The following is a 12959-nucleotide window of genomic DNA, read 5'->3' as shown; positions in this document are numbered from 1 at the left end:
ATACATGAAAACATTGAATTAAATTACAATCATCGGAAGCGAGAAAAACACGAGCGCGTATAGTGATTAGTAGGTAGTAGTATGATGATATTCTACGCAGGAGCTGCCGCGCTGCTGATGGTGATGGTTGGGTTAATCGGCGAGCGATGGCGTTTGAGGAGCAGATCTCGACAACATTCGGTCGATCGAGGACGATAAACTTACCGATCTCCTGTACGGTAGGTAGTTTACAATGTCTAGCTAAGCGTCTACTACAAACATTCTGCAGTGCAGTGGAAGCAGGGACGATAGTGGGCGTTTGCTGTGTCGAGGTAGTTGGTATGAAGGGATTAGACGGCAGCAGAACTCCAGTCGTTGGTGGAATCGATTCAATGAGCTGCTGCATCGGATGGGTGTTGTATCCACCTCCCAAAGTGGGCGGGACCGTCGGGGCAGTTCTGTTAGTTTGGAATCCTGACCCGAAACCTCCCGGGAGCGCTAGCGAAGGAGCGGCCATGTGCGCTGGGGGAGGCTGCGGTGTCGTCGCTGGCGGAGATGACGTCAGCAGCGATGGAGGTAGATAGTTTCGATTCATTCGTGCCTCTACTTCGCGTACCAAATCGGGACTAATCACTACACGAGTTTAATTTTGAGGTTCAAAGTTATTACATCAAAACAATGCCAAAAGAACGGAAAAGAAACAAAAAAATACGAAGGAAAATAAATAATAAATACAAAATCAAAACAAAATATCGCTCATTCACGGATCATGCAGTATATCAAAGTATAAATCATTAAAATAACTACATTGAACAGCCAATGATTAAAATAGTGTGGTTAGGAATAAAAAGCTTTCATCTTTCACAAACCTGGCGGTCTTTCCATGACCGTTAGCAATCCAGTTCGACGAGTCCGGCCTCCTCCACCTCCGCCGGCTCCAGCTCCACCGGTGTTGGCAGCGGGCGAATGAGCCTGCGGAGGTTCCATCGACGTTGAAGGCCCAACAGAGAGATCATCGGTACAGCCGACGGTGTGTCGCTTTACGCAGCCGCGACCATCCATGTACCTGACGGGAAAAAGTTCATGAATTTTCAATTGGACAAACAATTTTGTACAATAAGCTACGATCTAGTACATCAGATTTGATTTTTTTACACGGTTGAATTTTGTTCGTAAAAACATAAACCATGTACAGTATAACCATAAAAAATTGAGAAAATTTTTGAGAGTCTGTTTAGAGTTGTTTTCGATGATTTTTAAAGTGAGTGTATTAGCTCTAACCCCGACGACAATGCAGTAGTACAGTATTCGCTATAACGGCAAGATGTACACAAAGGAGATAAATAGGGTCCAGTTCCCTTCTCCCCCTTAAATCTCCCAAGCAAATAGCGGCGCTGTAGCATATCATCTATCTGACGACTTTTTACCACGTGAAATTTTCACTCAATACTGATGTTATGAAATCGTTTGGTACATCTTTGTACCTGAAAATAATCACATTTTCGTAGATGACGGAAAGAATTAAAGAAACATAAGCTATCAAAGAACGAAAGAACATAAGCCGTAAATATCATGAATTTTTCGAAAAAGATACAACGGCTCACCGGCAGGACTCGAACCTGCAATCTCCGCTTCAGTACAACGGCGCGAACCCGAGCAATCGAGCTCTGCCGATCAACTGCTGGACCTTCTATCGAAAACACAATGTATATCCCGCATGTGATCTTTCCCGCTATTGATCTCTCTTGTTTCTCTAACCCAGTGTTACCACATCCAAATCTGTACCGCTCATCGAAAAAATCTTTTTCATCTGTACCGAAAACTCAAAAATCTGTACCAAAATCTGTACCAAAGAAAAAAAAGTTCTGCATTAAATATGTTGAAATGTGAAGATTTTGTTTCCTTATTTTTAATCTTTAAAAAAATAAATACTTTATTTCACTAAGTACAGTTTTTTAGTTAAACACTTTTTGTGAAACTCATTTCATCATTTTTATTTTCTCTCTTGAAAAAACTGACATTAAAAAATATTTTTCATAACAAACACTTTCTAATGTTCATGATGTTTATACATAGTTTTATTAAAACGTTTAATCTTAAATAACTTCTCGTTTTGAAGATAGCGTCCAATGTGTCAACACTCAGACGATTACGAACTTTGGTTTTATTGGCATTTACTTACGAGAAAATGCGGTCAACCACTGCTGACGAGTTGGGGATTTTAATCAGATATTTAATTATTTGTAGCAAATTTAGAAACCTTATTGTTTCATCGTGTACTTCCCAGTAAGGAACTTCTATCGTCAGAATAATAATGGCTAACTTCTGACTTATTTTCTATAAATTTTTCAATAAACTGGATGAAAGTCAAAAAATTCAAAAATCTGTACAAATCTGTACCAAATTTTGAAAATCGGTCATCTGTACGTACAGATTCTGTACCAAAAATGAGCTAAAAAATCTGTACCTGTCTAGATAAATCTGTACATGTGGCAACCATGCTCTAACCCCACCCATCGACTCGGGATTTAAGCCGAGTCGATGGGTGGGGTTAGAGAAACAAGAGAGATCAATAGCGGGAAAGATCACATGCGGGATATACATTGTGTTTTCGATAGAAGGTCCAGCAGTTGATCGGCAGAGCTCGATTGCTCGGGTTCGCCGGTTTCATCACGTTCACCGTGATGAAATTGGCTAACGCGCCGTTGTACTGAAACGGAGATTGCAGGTTCGAGTCCTGCCGGTGAGCCGTTGTATCTTTTTCGAAAAATTCATGATATTTACGGCTTATGTTCTTTCGTTCTTTGATAGCTTATGTTTCTTTAATTCTTTCCGTCATCTACGAAAATGAAATTTTCACTCCTTATGGATCATGTCTACAGAAGCTGGGTGGGTAGTGGAAGACCACGGTCTGCAGGCACTGTAAAAGTGGTAAAATTGGTCCAGACGAAAAAGAAGCGGAATCCAGTAACATCAATGTAGAGTCTGGCTCAGGAAGCTGTGGATCATTGGCTACACATCTCCCCCTTACACAAAAATATAAAAACAGAAACAATACACGTATTTTTGGTTTTTTTTTTATTAATTGATTTATCTTTTATCCTTATTCATGCAAACATTCCTTCTTAAGGTTTGACTTACGTTAATTAACCCAATTTTTTCTGTTGGTTGCGCATATGTAGCTAAATTGTTCGAACTCGTTATCTTACGATGCAACTTACACCGATTTGTCAGCTGCTTTTGACAAGGTGAACCACGAAATAGCGAAGCTGGAGAGTTTGGGAATTTGCGGGTCCTTATTAGATTGGTTTCGCAGTTACCTCATTGGACGCAAATTCATTGTAAGATCTGGTAACTCATGTTCCAAACAATTCTCTGCCACTTCAGGCGTGCCTCAAGGCAGCCACCTAGGCCCAGTAGTGTTCCTGATTTACTTCCATGACGTGCTTTCCTTTACTACTTGACGGTTCAAAACTCGCCTATGCGGATGATCTGAAGCTTTTCTACACTATAAAATGCTTTGGAAATACTGTACTTTTACAGCAACAGTTTGACAATTTTGCCAAATGGTGCGACGACAACTGCCTGCCATTGAACCGCAATAAATGCTCGGTCATTACCTTTTCCCGTTAACGGCTTCCGGTAACTGCTGATTATTTTCTTGGAAACCAGACTATTGCTCGAGCTAAGCACCTAACTGATCTGAATGAATGATGACCTAAATGATTCTTGACCAATAGTTGGACTTTAAGACGCACACTAACTATGTAGTCGATAAGCATCGAGATGTTTGGGATTTATCTTTCGCGTGACTAACGACTTTAAAGACATTTACTGCCTGAAAAGTGTCTATTGTAGTCTTGTCCGCTCAACCTTGGAGTATGCATCTGCTGTATGGAGTCCCTATTATCAGAATGGTGCTGATCGAATCGAGGCCTTCCAAAGGCGCTTTATGCGTTATGCTTTGAGACACTTGAATTGGCAAGATCCGTTCCGCCTTCCACGATACGAGAATCATTGCTACCTCATATCCTGCCCCATGCTGCTGGAAACTATCAACCTGTGCGTACGACCTCCAGGACTAAGAAATCGGAACCTTCAGCTTCACATTCCTCTTCGCCAAAACAAACATCATAAAGTGAACCTTCAGAACACTTTTCATGTTGGTCCTCCCGATCCAACGGAAATTTGTGAAGTGAACTTTCAGAACACTCTTCACGTTAGTCCTCCCGATCCAACGAAAATTCATAAAGAAAACCTTCAGAACACTGCTTGTTGGTCCTCCCGATCCAACGGACATTCGTAAAGTGAACCTCCGTAACACTTCATATCGGTCCTCCCGAACCTATAAAAATTCATAAAGTGAACCTTCAGAACCCCCTTCATGTTGGTCCTCTCAATCCAACAGAAATTCGTTAAGTAAACCTTTGGAACACTTCATGTTGGTCCTCCCGATCCAATGGAAATTCATATAGTGTACCTTAAGAACACTTCATGTTGGTCCTTCCGATCCATTGGAAATTAATAAAGTGAACCTTTAGAACACTCTTCATGTTGGTCCTTGCGATACAATGGAAATTCACAAAGTGAGCCTTAAGAACATTGTTCAGGTTGGCCTTCCCGATCCAACGACAATTCGTAAAGTTTCAGAACACTTTTCATGTTGGTCCTCCCGATCCAATAGAAATTTAAAAATAAACCTTTAAAAAACTTTTTATGTTGGTCCTCCCGATCCAACGAAAATTCTTAAAGTGAACCTTCAGAATCCTCTTCATGTTGGTCGTTCCGATCCAATGGAAATTCATAAAGTAAAACTTCAGAACACTCTTCTTATTGGTCCTCTCGATTGAATAGAAATTCATAAAGTGAACCTTTGGAACACTCTTCATGTTGGTCCTCCCGATCCAACGGAAATTCTTAAATGTTGGTACTCTCTATCCAATGGAAATTCATGAAGTGAACCTTCAGAACACTCTTCATGTTGGTCCTCTCAATCCAACTAAAAATTCGTAAAGTGAACTTTCAGAACCCTTTTCATGTTGGTCCTCTCGATCCATTGGAAATTCATAAAGTGAACCTCCAGAACACTCTTCATGTTGGTCCTCCCGATCCAACAAAAATTTGTAGAGTGATCTTTCAAAACACTCTCCATGTTCGTCCTCTCGATCCAACGAAAATTTGTATAGTGAGCTTTCAAAACACTCTCCATGTTGACCTTCCGATCCAATGAAAATTCATAAAGTGAACCTTCAGAACATTCTTCATATTGGTCCTCCCGATCAAACGAAATTTCGTGAACGAACACTCTTCATATTGGTCCTCTCGATCCAACGGAAATTCATCAAGTGAATCTTCAGAACACTTCATGTTGGCCCTTCCGATCCATCGGAATTCACGAAGTGAACCTTCAGATCACTCTTCATGTTGAACCTCCCGATCCAACGGAAATTCATAAAGTGAACCTTCAGAACACTCTTCATGTTGGTCATTCCATTCCAGGAATAAACCTTCAGAACACTCTCCATGTTGGTCCCCCCGATCCAATGGAAATTCATAAAGTGAACTTTCAGAACACTTATCATGTTGGTCCTCCGATCCAATGCATTCCATTGCAATGGAAATTAATAAAGTAAAACTTCAGAACACTGCTTCATCCCGGTGCAAAAAAAATCGTAAAGTGAACTTTCAGAACCCTCTTCATGTTGGTCCTCCCAATCCAATGGAAATTCATAAACTGAACCTTTAGAACTTTCTTAATGTTGGTTCTCCCGATTCAATGGAAATTTATAAAGTGAACCTTCAGAACACTCTCGGTGTTGGCCTTCCGATCCAATGGAAACTCATAAAGTGAACCTTCAGAACATTCTTAATGTTGGTCCTCTTGATCCAACTAAAAATTCGTAAAGTGAACTTTCAGAACACTTTTCATGTTGGTCCTCCGGCTCCAACGAAAATTTGTAAAGTGAACTTTCAGAACACTCTCCATGTTGGCCTTCCGATCCAATGGAAATTCATAAAGTGAACCTTTAGAACACTCCTAATGTTGGTCCTCTCGATTCGATGAAAATTTGTGAAGTGAACTTTCAGAACACTCTTCATATTGGTCCTTCCGATTCAATGGAAATTCATAAAGCGAACCTTCAGAACATTCTTCTTGTTGGTCCTCCCGATCCAACGGAATTTCGTGTAATGAACTTTCAAAACACTTTTCATGTTGGTCCTCCCGATCCAATGGAAATTCAGAAAGTAAACCTTCAGAACACTCTTCATGTTGGTCCTCCCGATCCAACGGAAATTCGTAAAGTGAACCTTCATAACAACATAAACTTTTTTTTGTGATACACATTTGATCCCCAATTTATTTAATATTTAATTCTGTCGTTCGTTTTGACCAAAAAGGAAACTTTTCAGACTATAGGCGTTTTGAAGCTCGAAAAAAGTTGTAATTCGACACACTCTTATCCTAACACTTATCCTAACATCAGGAAAAATTATGCCCATAGCTAATTGGACGGGCTATAGTTAGAAATCACTCAACATGTGATGTAATTAATGTTTTTAATATGTTTGGTTTGTAAGCAACCGTATTTACATTGTGATTTCCTTCTTTCTATTGCAGGGTACAGCTGTTGTTTATTGAACTTGAAGAATGGTTCGGTAAGTAGATGTGAAATCGTTGCTCCGCATCACTCCATACAAATCTATTAAATATTTAGACTGAGGCTTACTCTCGACCAACATTATTATTTTTTTCCTCCTGTCTAAATCATCACTCATCTTCAATCTCAATATGTAATATAACCTTATTTAAAGGTAGGTATGATAATGTCTGTAATTTTTTGTAATACTTGAAACCAAAAGTCATTTGATGATTATGAGAACAATCCAGACCAATAGATTCCGAAGAATGTTACTAATATTTGATTGATTCGATCTGATTGTTTATAAAAAAAATTTCTAGGCTGCGGCAAAGGTGGAGATCTGTCAGATACCGCTATAAAGTTTGTGTCGTACAGCCTATTGCAAAATTTTTAAAAGCTCGCCAAACTAACAGTCCATCTATTTTGCGCACGATTTGACTACCGTTATTTGCTTATTTTACCGGCGGACAGCTTTTTTACCTTGAAGATATGAAGTGTGGCCTGTTTCTTCGCCAGCTAGACAAACTCAACAGAAAAACCACTTCTCCAATCGATATTTTTAGATAGAGCTTGGTTAAACTTCTCACATTCCATACTTTCACGGAATTTCCTACTTATTTTCACTTTCATTCTGATTTTCGGTCAAGTGGTGTACGTGTAAATGAAAATTTTCAGAAGTCCTAAATATTTCAGAAACGTCAACTCATTTATCAACTTTTTTGAAGATTCATTTAATGAGTTTTGGCCTTTTTTCAAAAGTTATATTAACAAAACAAGAGCTGAAAATTTTTAGGGACCTTCTGAGGGGGCATCCATAGATTACGTAACGCTCTTAGGGGTACGTTACGTAATGTTTTCTTACATGTTTCTGCGTTACGTACTTCACATAGGGGGTACGTCGCAGCCTTACGGTTTGTGGCATACGGGGGGGTGGACATAAAAAAATGTACGTATTTTACGTTACGTCATTAATAGATGCCGCCTCAGTTACTACGTATAATTTTCGGGATAAAGACAATCTTGAAATGAGAACTCCATTATTTGCGACCTACCTTTTAATTTCATCGCTCGAATCATCCGGTCCATCGACTCCCGGGGTGACCGGTGGCATCGGATGGTCCCCAATGACCGTTACACCTCCACCGGCCGCAATAACATGCGGTTGCTGAACCCCGTAAACAACCTCCCCGACGCCCGGTGGCTGCTGCTGTTCGCTGAAGTTGGACGTCGTCGTCGGGTAGAATATGTGCAAATTGGCTCCTCCATCCGATGCCCGTCTTCCAAAGGCACCTGCTGTAAATGAGTGGGTGAAAAACATGGGGTTAGCTTGAGGAATCGGAGAAAATAATTGAAGGAATCTTACTTGCACCCATAACGGTAGGCGGCTTAAGCAGATGTTGATCCTTGATGGTGAGATTGTGAACTGGTTGGTTTTGGAGCATCGGTATGTTAATTGGAACGTTCTGTGTTTGTTGATCGGCTGGCCCAACCTTGAAGTTGATCGGGGCGTTTGGATTAGCGAGAGCCTGTTCGTGTGCTACATCGCCGGGTCCGACGGTGTGCCGCCTGGTGTTAGCCGCCGTGTTGGCGCAAACCGATGGATACAAACGATCCGTAGATTCTGGGGTCCGGGCCATGTTTGCGGAATCGTTGTCATACTTTTCCAGATCCTCTGTCGTGCCGAAGCCACCGGACATGCTTAGGATCGGTGATCCGGTACTGGTGAGCGGGCTCAGCCTCTCCAGAGAATCATTTTTGATTACCTCGGTCCGGTCTACGACACCGGTTGTAATACTAGTTTTCCTCGAACGCGAATATGCCAAGCTGGCGTGATGTTGTAATCGACTTTTTTCTTTCCGCTTTTGCTTTAACTTGTCCACCAGCAGGTAATAAATTGCGTAAATATGGTCGAAACGATTCTCGTGAACAGACTGTGCGATCATATCGGCTGTAAGGCCGGGAAGTTGTAACATATGAGTCATAACAATTGTATCTAGATTTGCGCTTTCTGGCTGCTGGAAAGTTCCAGTCTCGAGCAGCGGTATGGAATTGTACATCTCCAACCACTTGTGATTAGCTATTTGTTTAAGTGTGTAACGTTTTTCCGGCTCCACGACAAGCATGTGCCGAATCAAGTGTTCGCATTCCTGCGACATAAAGAAGGGTATGCGAAATTTACCCGCAACAACAACGCTTCTCAAATCGTGTAAAGTAGCACCATCGAACGGAAGGGCTCCGCAAACTAGTACATAAAGCACCACCCCCAGGCTCCAAATGTCCGACCGCGGTCCATCGTACTCCACGCCTTGAAAAACTTCCGGTGCCGCATACGGTGGAGATCCGCACCAAGTCTTGAGCGGAATGCCATCGGTAAATGTATTGCTGAATCCGAAATCCGCCAGCTTGACGTTCATCTCGTTATCCAACAGGACATTTTCCGCCTTCAAATCCCGATGCACGATTCCTTTGCCGTGACAGTAGTCGACCGCAGAAATAATCTGGGAGAATATCCGGGCCGCCTCTTCCTCCTTCATGCGCCCATTCGCCACCAGATGGTCAAAAATCTCGCCCCGCGCCGCATGTTCCGTCACCAGGTAGATTTTGTTACGTGACTCCATCACCTCGTACAGGCGCGTAATGTGCGGGTGATGCAACACCTTCAGTATCGATATTTCGCGGAACGTTTTCGCCAGGTTCTCCTCGTCGAGACATGTTTTATCGATTATTTTAATTGCAACCTATATATCGCGGCCGTGCGAGTGCAGGGAGAAAACGGGAAAAAAATGCGTCAGATTAGGAACATTTGATTTGATTCTGAAAAGTAACGTGACGGTCATTTTAATAGGTCAAAAAAATTTAACTTCCTATCGGATACAAATAAGACAAAATATTTTCTGCAAGCTTCTCAGAATTAAAAATGATTGACAATCCACCAAACTGAGGATACTTAATACTATTCAGTTAATAGATAACACTATTTTTAAACTCGTGGTGTGGTGTGGTGTATGTTTCGATACATATTTCGAAGGTTTGCTGAAATCATACTTGGTTTCAGTCGTAAAGCGTTATTGGTTGGGTGGGCAGCCTAGTAAAGTTTTCGCACATAAATTAAGCTGCACCTGCAGAAAGGCCGATCAGTCACCGCGATTGTTATTTTTGGAGTTAATTTTATCGAGGAAGCCGTTGGAGGGATGTCGGCGAGGTTAAAAACATTAGACTGTAGTGATTAGAGGATGTTTATCTATCCACGTGGTCTTAATATGTTTTCGTCAAACTCAAAACGAGTAATAATAGTGACCTACTTTCCGGAAATAATCCCATAACCATAACCATATAATTCTATATTTTTGCTACTAGCAAAGAAAACTATATGTTATGTTAGCAAAAAAACAACAGAAAAAAACCGAAAAACCGGGAAAACCCGTGAATTTTGGCACCTCATAGGGAAATTTGTCATATGTGAAAATTTTTCACGGAATTTCAAAAATATTTTTGAATTAACTTCCAAATGTAAGAGTACGTTTTGACAGTCTCGGTGTAGATTTACCTCATAACGCTTATTTTAGTTTATTAGTAAACAAACAAAGTTGGAATCTCTTGCGGAGTAAATATGATCTATCTCCTTTTTTCGCTCTCCGCAAGCATTACTCTAATGTTATAATTTTAATAGGAAACTCTAATGGCCAAAACTTAATACAAAACGTTTCGCAACTCAACGATACCAAATTGTCGAATTTAGAAGTTTCTCGGCGTAGATTTCTTTGCGGCCCTTAATGTGTTACCTAATAACCTTAAACTAAAGTTATTCATTGTTATGTACATTTTTTTTTCTAAAACATATCTTTGGTTTTTAACAAAAAAATATAACTGCTTTTCTGATGATTTTAAGTCTGATGATTTTAAATTTTTTAAGACAAACCCCCATTCAAGCTGATTTGATATTATGTTTCGATTTATTTTAAACATCTATACAGTTAGCGGAATAAGAATAGTACCACTATGTGTTTTGCTTGTTAAAATATGAATAATTGAAAATCTCAAAAATTTTCTTCTAAAAACTTTTTGTTTTCAATTGTTTAACGAATAAATCAAGCATAATTTCACTTTTTTGGATGTTGCAATTGGCTTTGAGGATCAAAACTATGGAAAAAAGGGTGCGGAATAAAAATAGTACCACTTGTGTTTTTCAACAAAAACAAGATTATTTCTAAAAAATTACTGTGTAAAAGTGAATAATAATGCTTCTACGAGTTATTTGAATAGAGGACTGCATTTAAACGAGTTTTCTAGAATTCCAGAAGTTTTCAAAGGCTTCAAAAGTGGGTTTCAAGGGATGCTCCTCTAGCGTTAAAGAATTTGGTATTTGAGCTATAATACTTTATAAAACTGCTTGATTTCTTCATTAACATTCATTAGTATGATACAAAATGATGAAACATAGATTTGAGGCTCAATTTGAATCAAAAAAACAGGCTTCAAATTCAAAAATACTTATGTTTTTAAATAGTCAAACACTATTTCTCTAGTTTCAAGTCTTAGATGGCAGCACTATCTTGCAATTAAACCAAATAGATGCCCATTTTCGAATATCTGCGATTAATTCAGGTGTGCTGGATGATTTTGGTAAAGAAATAAGTACTTGGTACCGTGTGACCGCCTTGAAAATTCTAAGATCACAAATTAAAAAAATTAGAATTTCATCAAGGACCGATAAAAGTGAATTTCTTGAACCGATAATCAGAATAATTTTGTACTTTCCGATGGAGCTTGATGGACCAGGCGACTGGCAGTATCATAGGTATGATCCGAAATTGAATCGGAAGTTGAGATGAGCAGGAATTTTGGCGGTGATATATTCTTGTACTGGTGATTTTTTTTGCAAATTCGGAAAAGCTTTCTGCAGCGTTAACTCCAACAAAACTGTGTTGGAAAACTACCTCGAAATGATGAATATGGGCCTAAATAAACCTGGAAAATCAACATTGAGACTTCATTTGGTTTTAACTGCAAGATAGTGCTGCTATCTATGACTTGAAACTGGAAAAAGTGATGTTTACTAAAAAAAATCTAAGTTTTGAATTCCAATCTGTTTTTTCTGATTCAAAATGAACCCAGAATGTTTGTTTCATTATTTCACGACATTTTAATGATGAAAGTAAGTAGTTTGGTAAAGAATTACAGCTCCAATATCAAATTCTTTAATTCTAGAAGAGCAAACCTTTGAAATTCTAGAAAACTCCTTAAAATGCAGTTATGTATTCAAAACACTCGTAGAAGCATTATTATTCACTTTTACACAGTACATTTCTAGAAATAATCATGGTTTTATTGAGAAACACAAGTGGTACTATTCTTATTTCGGACCCTTTTTTTCATATTTTTGGTCCTCAACGCCAATTGCAACGTCCAAAAAAAGTAAACTTATGCTTGATTTATCCGTTAAACAATTCAAAACAAATTGAAGAAGAAAATTTTGGTGATTTTCAATCATTCATATTTTAACAAGCAAAAAACAAAGTGGTACTATTCTTATTTCGCTCACTGTATATTGACTTTATAATGCATTGGATTGAGATGAAAATTGGCACCCGGGAAAATTGGCATTTTAAAGGATGGACAATTGATTTCAGATAATTTGGGGTCAAGGCCGACAAAAGGGGTCGTCCATACAACACAAATATTATTTAAGTGAAATTGGCATTATTATACATTGGAATGAAATAAAAATTTAGACCAAAACTTTTTCAGGGACGGGAAATCGATTCCCAGTATCAAATTTAGTACAGGGGCCGGCAAAACACTGTTTTTGCAATATTTACGTTATAATACATTGGATTGAGATGAAAATTTGCACATGAGAGTTTGAAGGGACGAGTAATGGATTCGAGAAGTCAAGTTTTGGGTCAGGGTTCGGTCGTCCATGTTAACTGTTTACTGTTTTTACGATATTGACAGTATTAAACATCGTATTGAGATCAAAATTGGCGCACGGAAATTTTCAGGGACGAGCAAGCGATTTTAGGTGTCCAGTTTACTAAGGGGGGGTTCGGAAAAAGGATTCACCCATATTTATTGTTAACTGTATTTGAGATATTGTCGTGATTATGAATCGGACTTTCATGAAAATTTGATCATATGAGCGATTCATTACAGGTGTCAAATTTTGAGAAAAGAGTACATAAAGCCATATTAATTGTTCAATGTTATTGCAATTCTTAGGTTATTATGAATCGGATTGAAACGAAAAGTCATACACGAGAGTTTTGCGGGATGAGAAATCGATTTCTGATTTCAAACTTTGTAGCAAGCGAAATAAAAAGGGATCGTCCATAATAAAAG

The 12959-nt window shown here is 39.1% G+C and overlaps 2 protein-coding genes across 6 annotated transcripts in view; one reads left to right on the top strand and one right to left on the bottom strand.

Annotated features, from left to right (window-relative positions):
• LOC129750689 (uncharacterized) overlaps positions 1–12959 on the top strand; it is a 136436-nt gene that overhangs the window by 10306 nt on the left and 113171 nt on the right. The window contains exon 2 of the mRNA XM_055745694.1: positions 6599–6636. Within this exon, the coding sequence (XP_055601669.1) occupies positions 6599–6636 (38 nt within the window). The remainder of the gene's footprint in view (positions 1–6598; positions 6637–12959) is intronic.
• Positions 1–12959, bottom strand: part of LOC129750686 (uncharacterized) — a 45385-nt gene that overhangs the window by 5743 nt on the left and 26683 nt on the right. For 3 of the 5 annotated variants that reach the window (XM_055745689.1, XM_055745688.1, XM_055745690.1), the window contains exons 3-6: positions 7984–9358; positions 7673–7913; positions 849–1045; positions 205–612 (exon numbers count right to left, since the gene is read on the bottom strand). In XM_055745689.1, the coding sequence (XP_055601664.1) occupies positions 205–612; positions 849–1045; positions 7673–7913; positions 7984–9358 (2221 nt within the window). The remainder of the gene's footprint in view (positions 1–204; positions 613–848; positions 1046–7672; positions 7914–7983; positions 9359–12959) is intronic. The other 2 variants (XM_055745691.1, XM_055745692.1) reach the window with 2 other exon arrangements.

Source organism: Uranotaenia lowii, chromosome 3, assembly GCF_029784155.1.
Source record: "Uranotaenia lowii strain MFRU-FL chromosome 3, ASM2978415v1, whole genome shotgun sequence".
NCBI classification, from domain to species: domain Eukaryota; kingdom Metazoa; phylum Arthropoda; class Insecta; order Diptera; family Culicidae; genus Uranotaenia; species Uranotaenia lowii.
The sequence above is the reverse complement of the archived record's forward strand: the minus strand, read 5'-3'. Positions and strand labels throughout refer to the sequence as shown.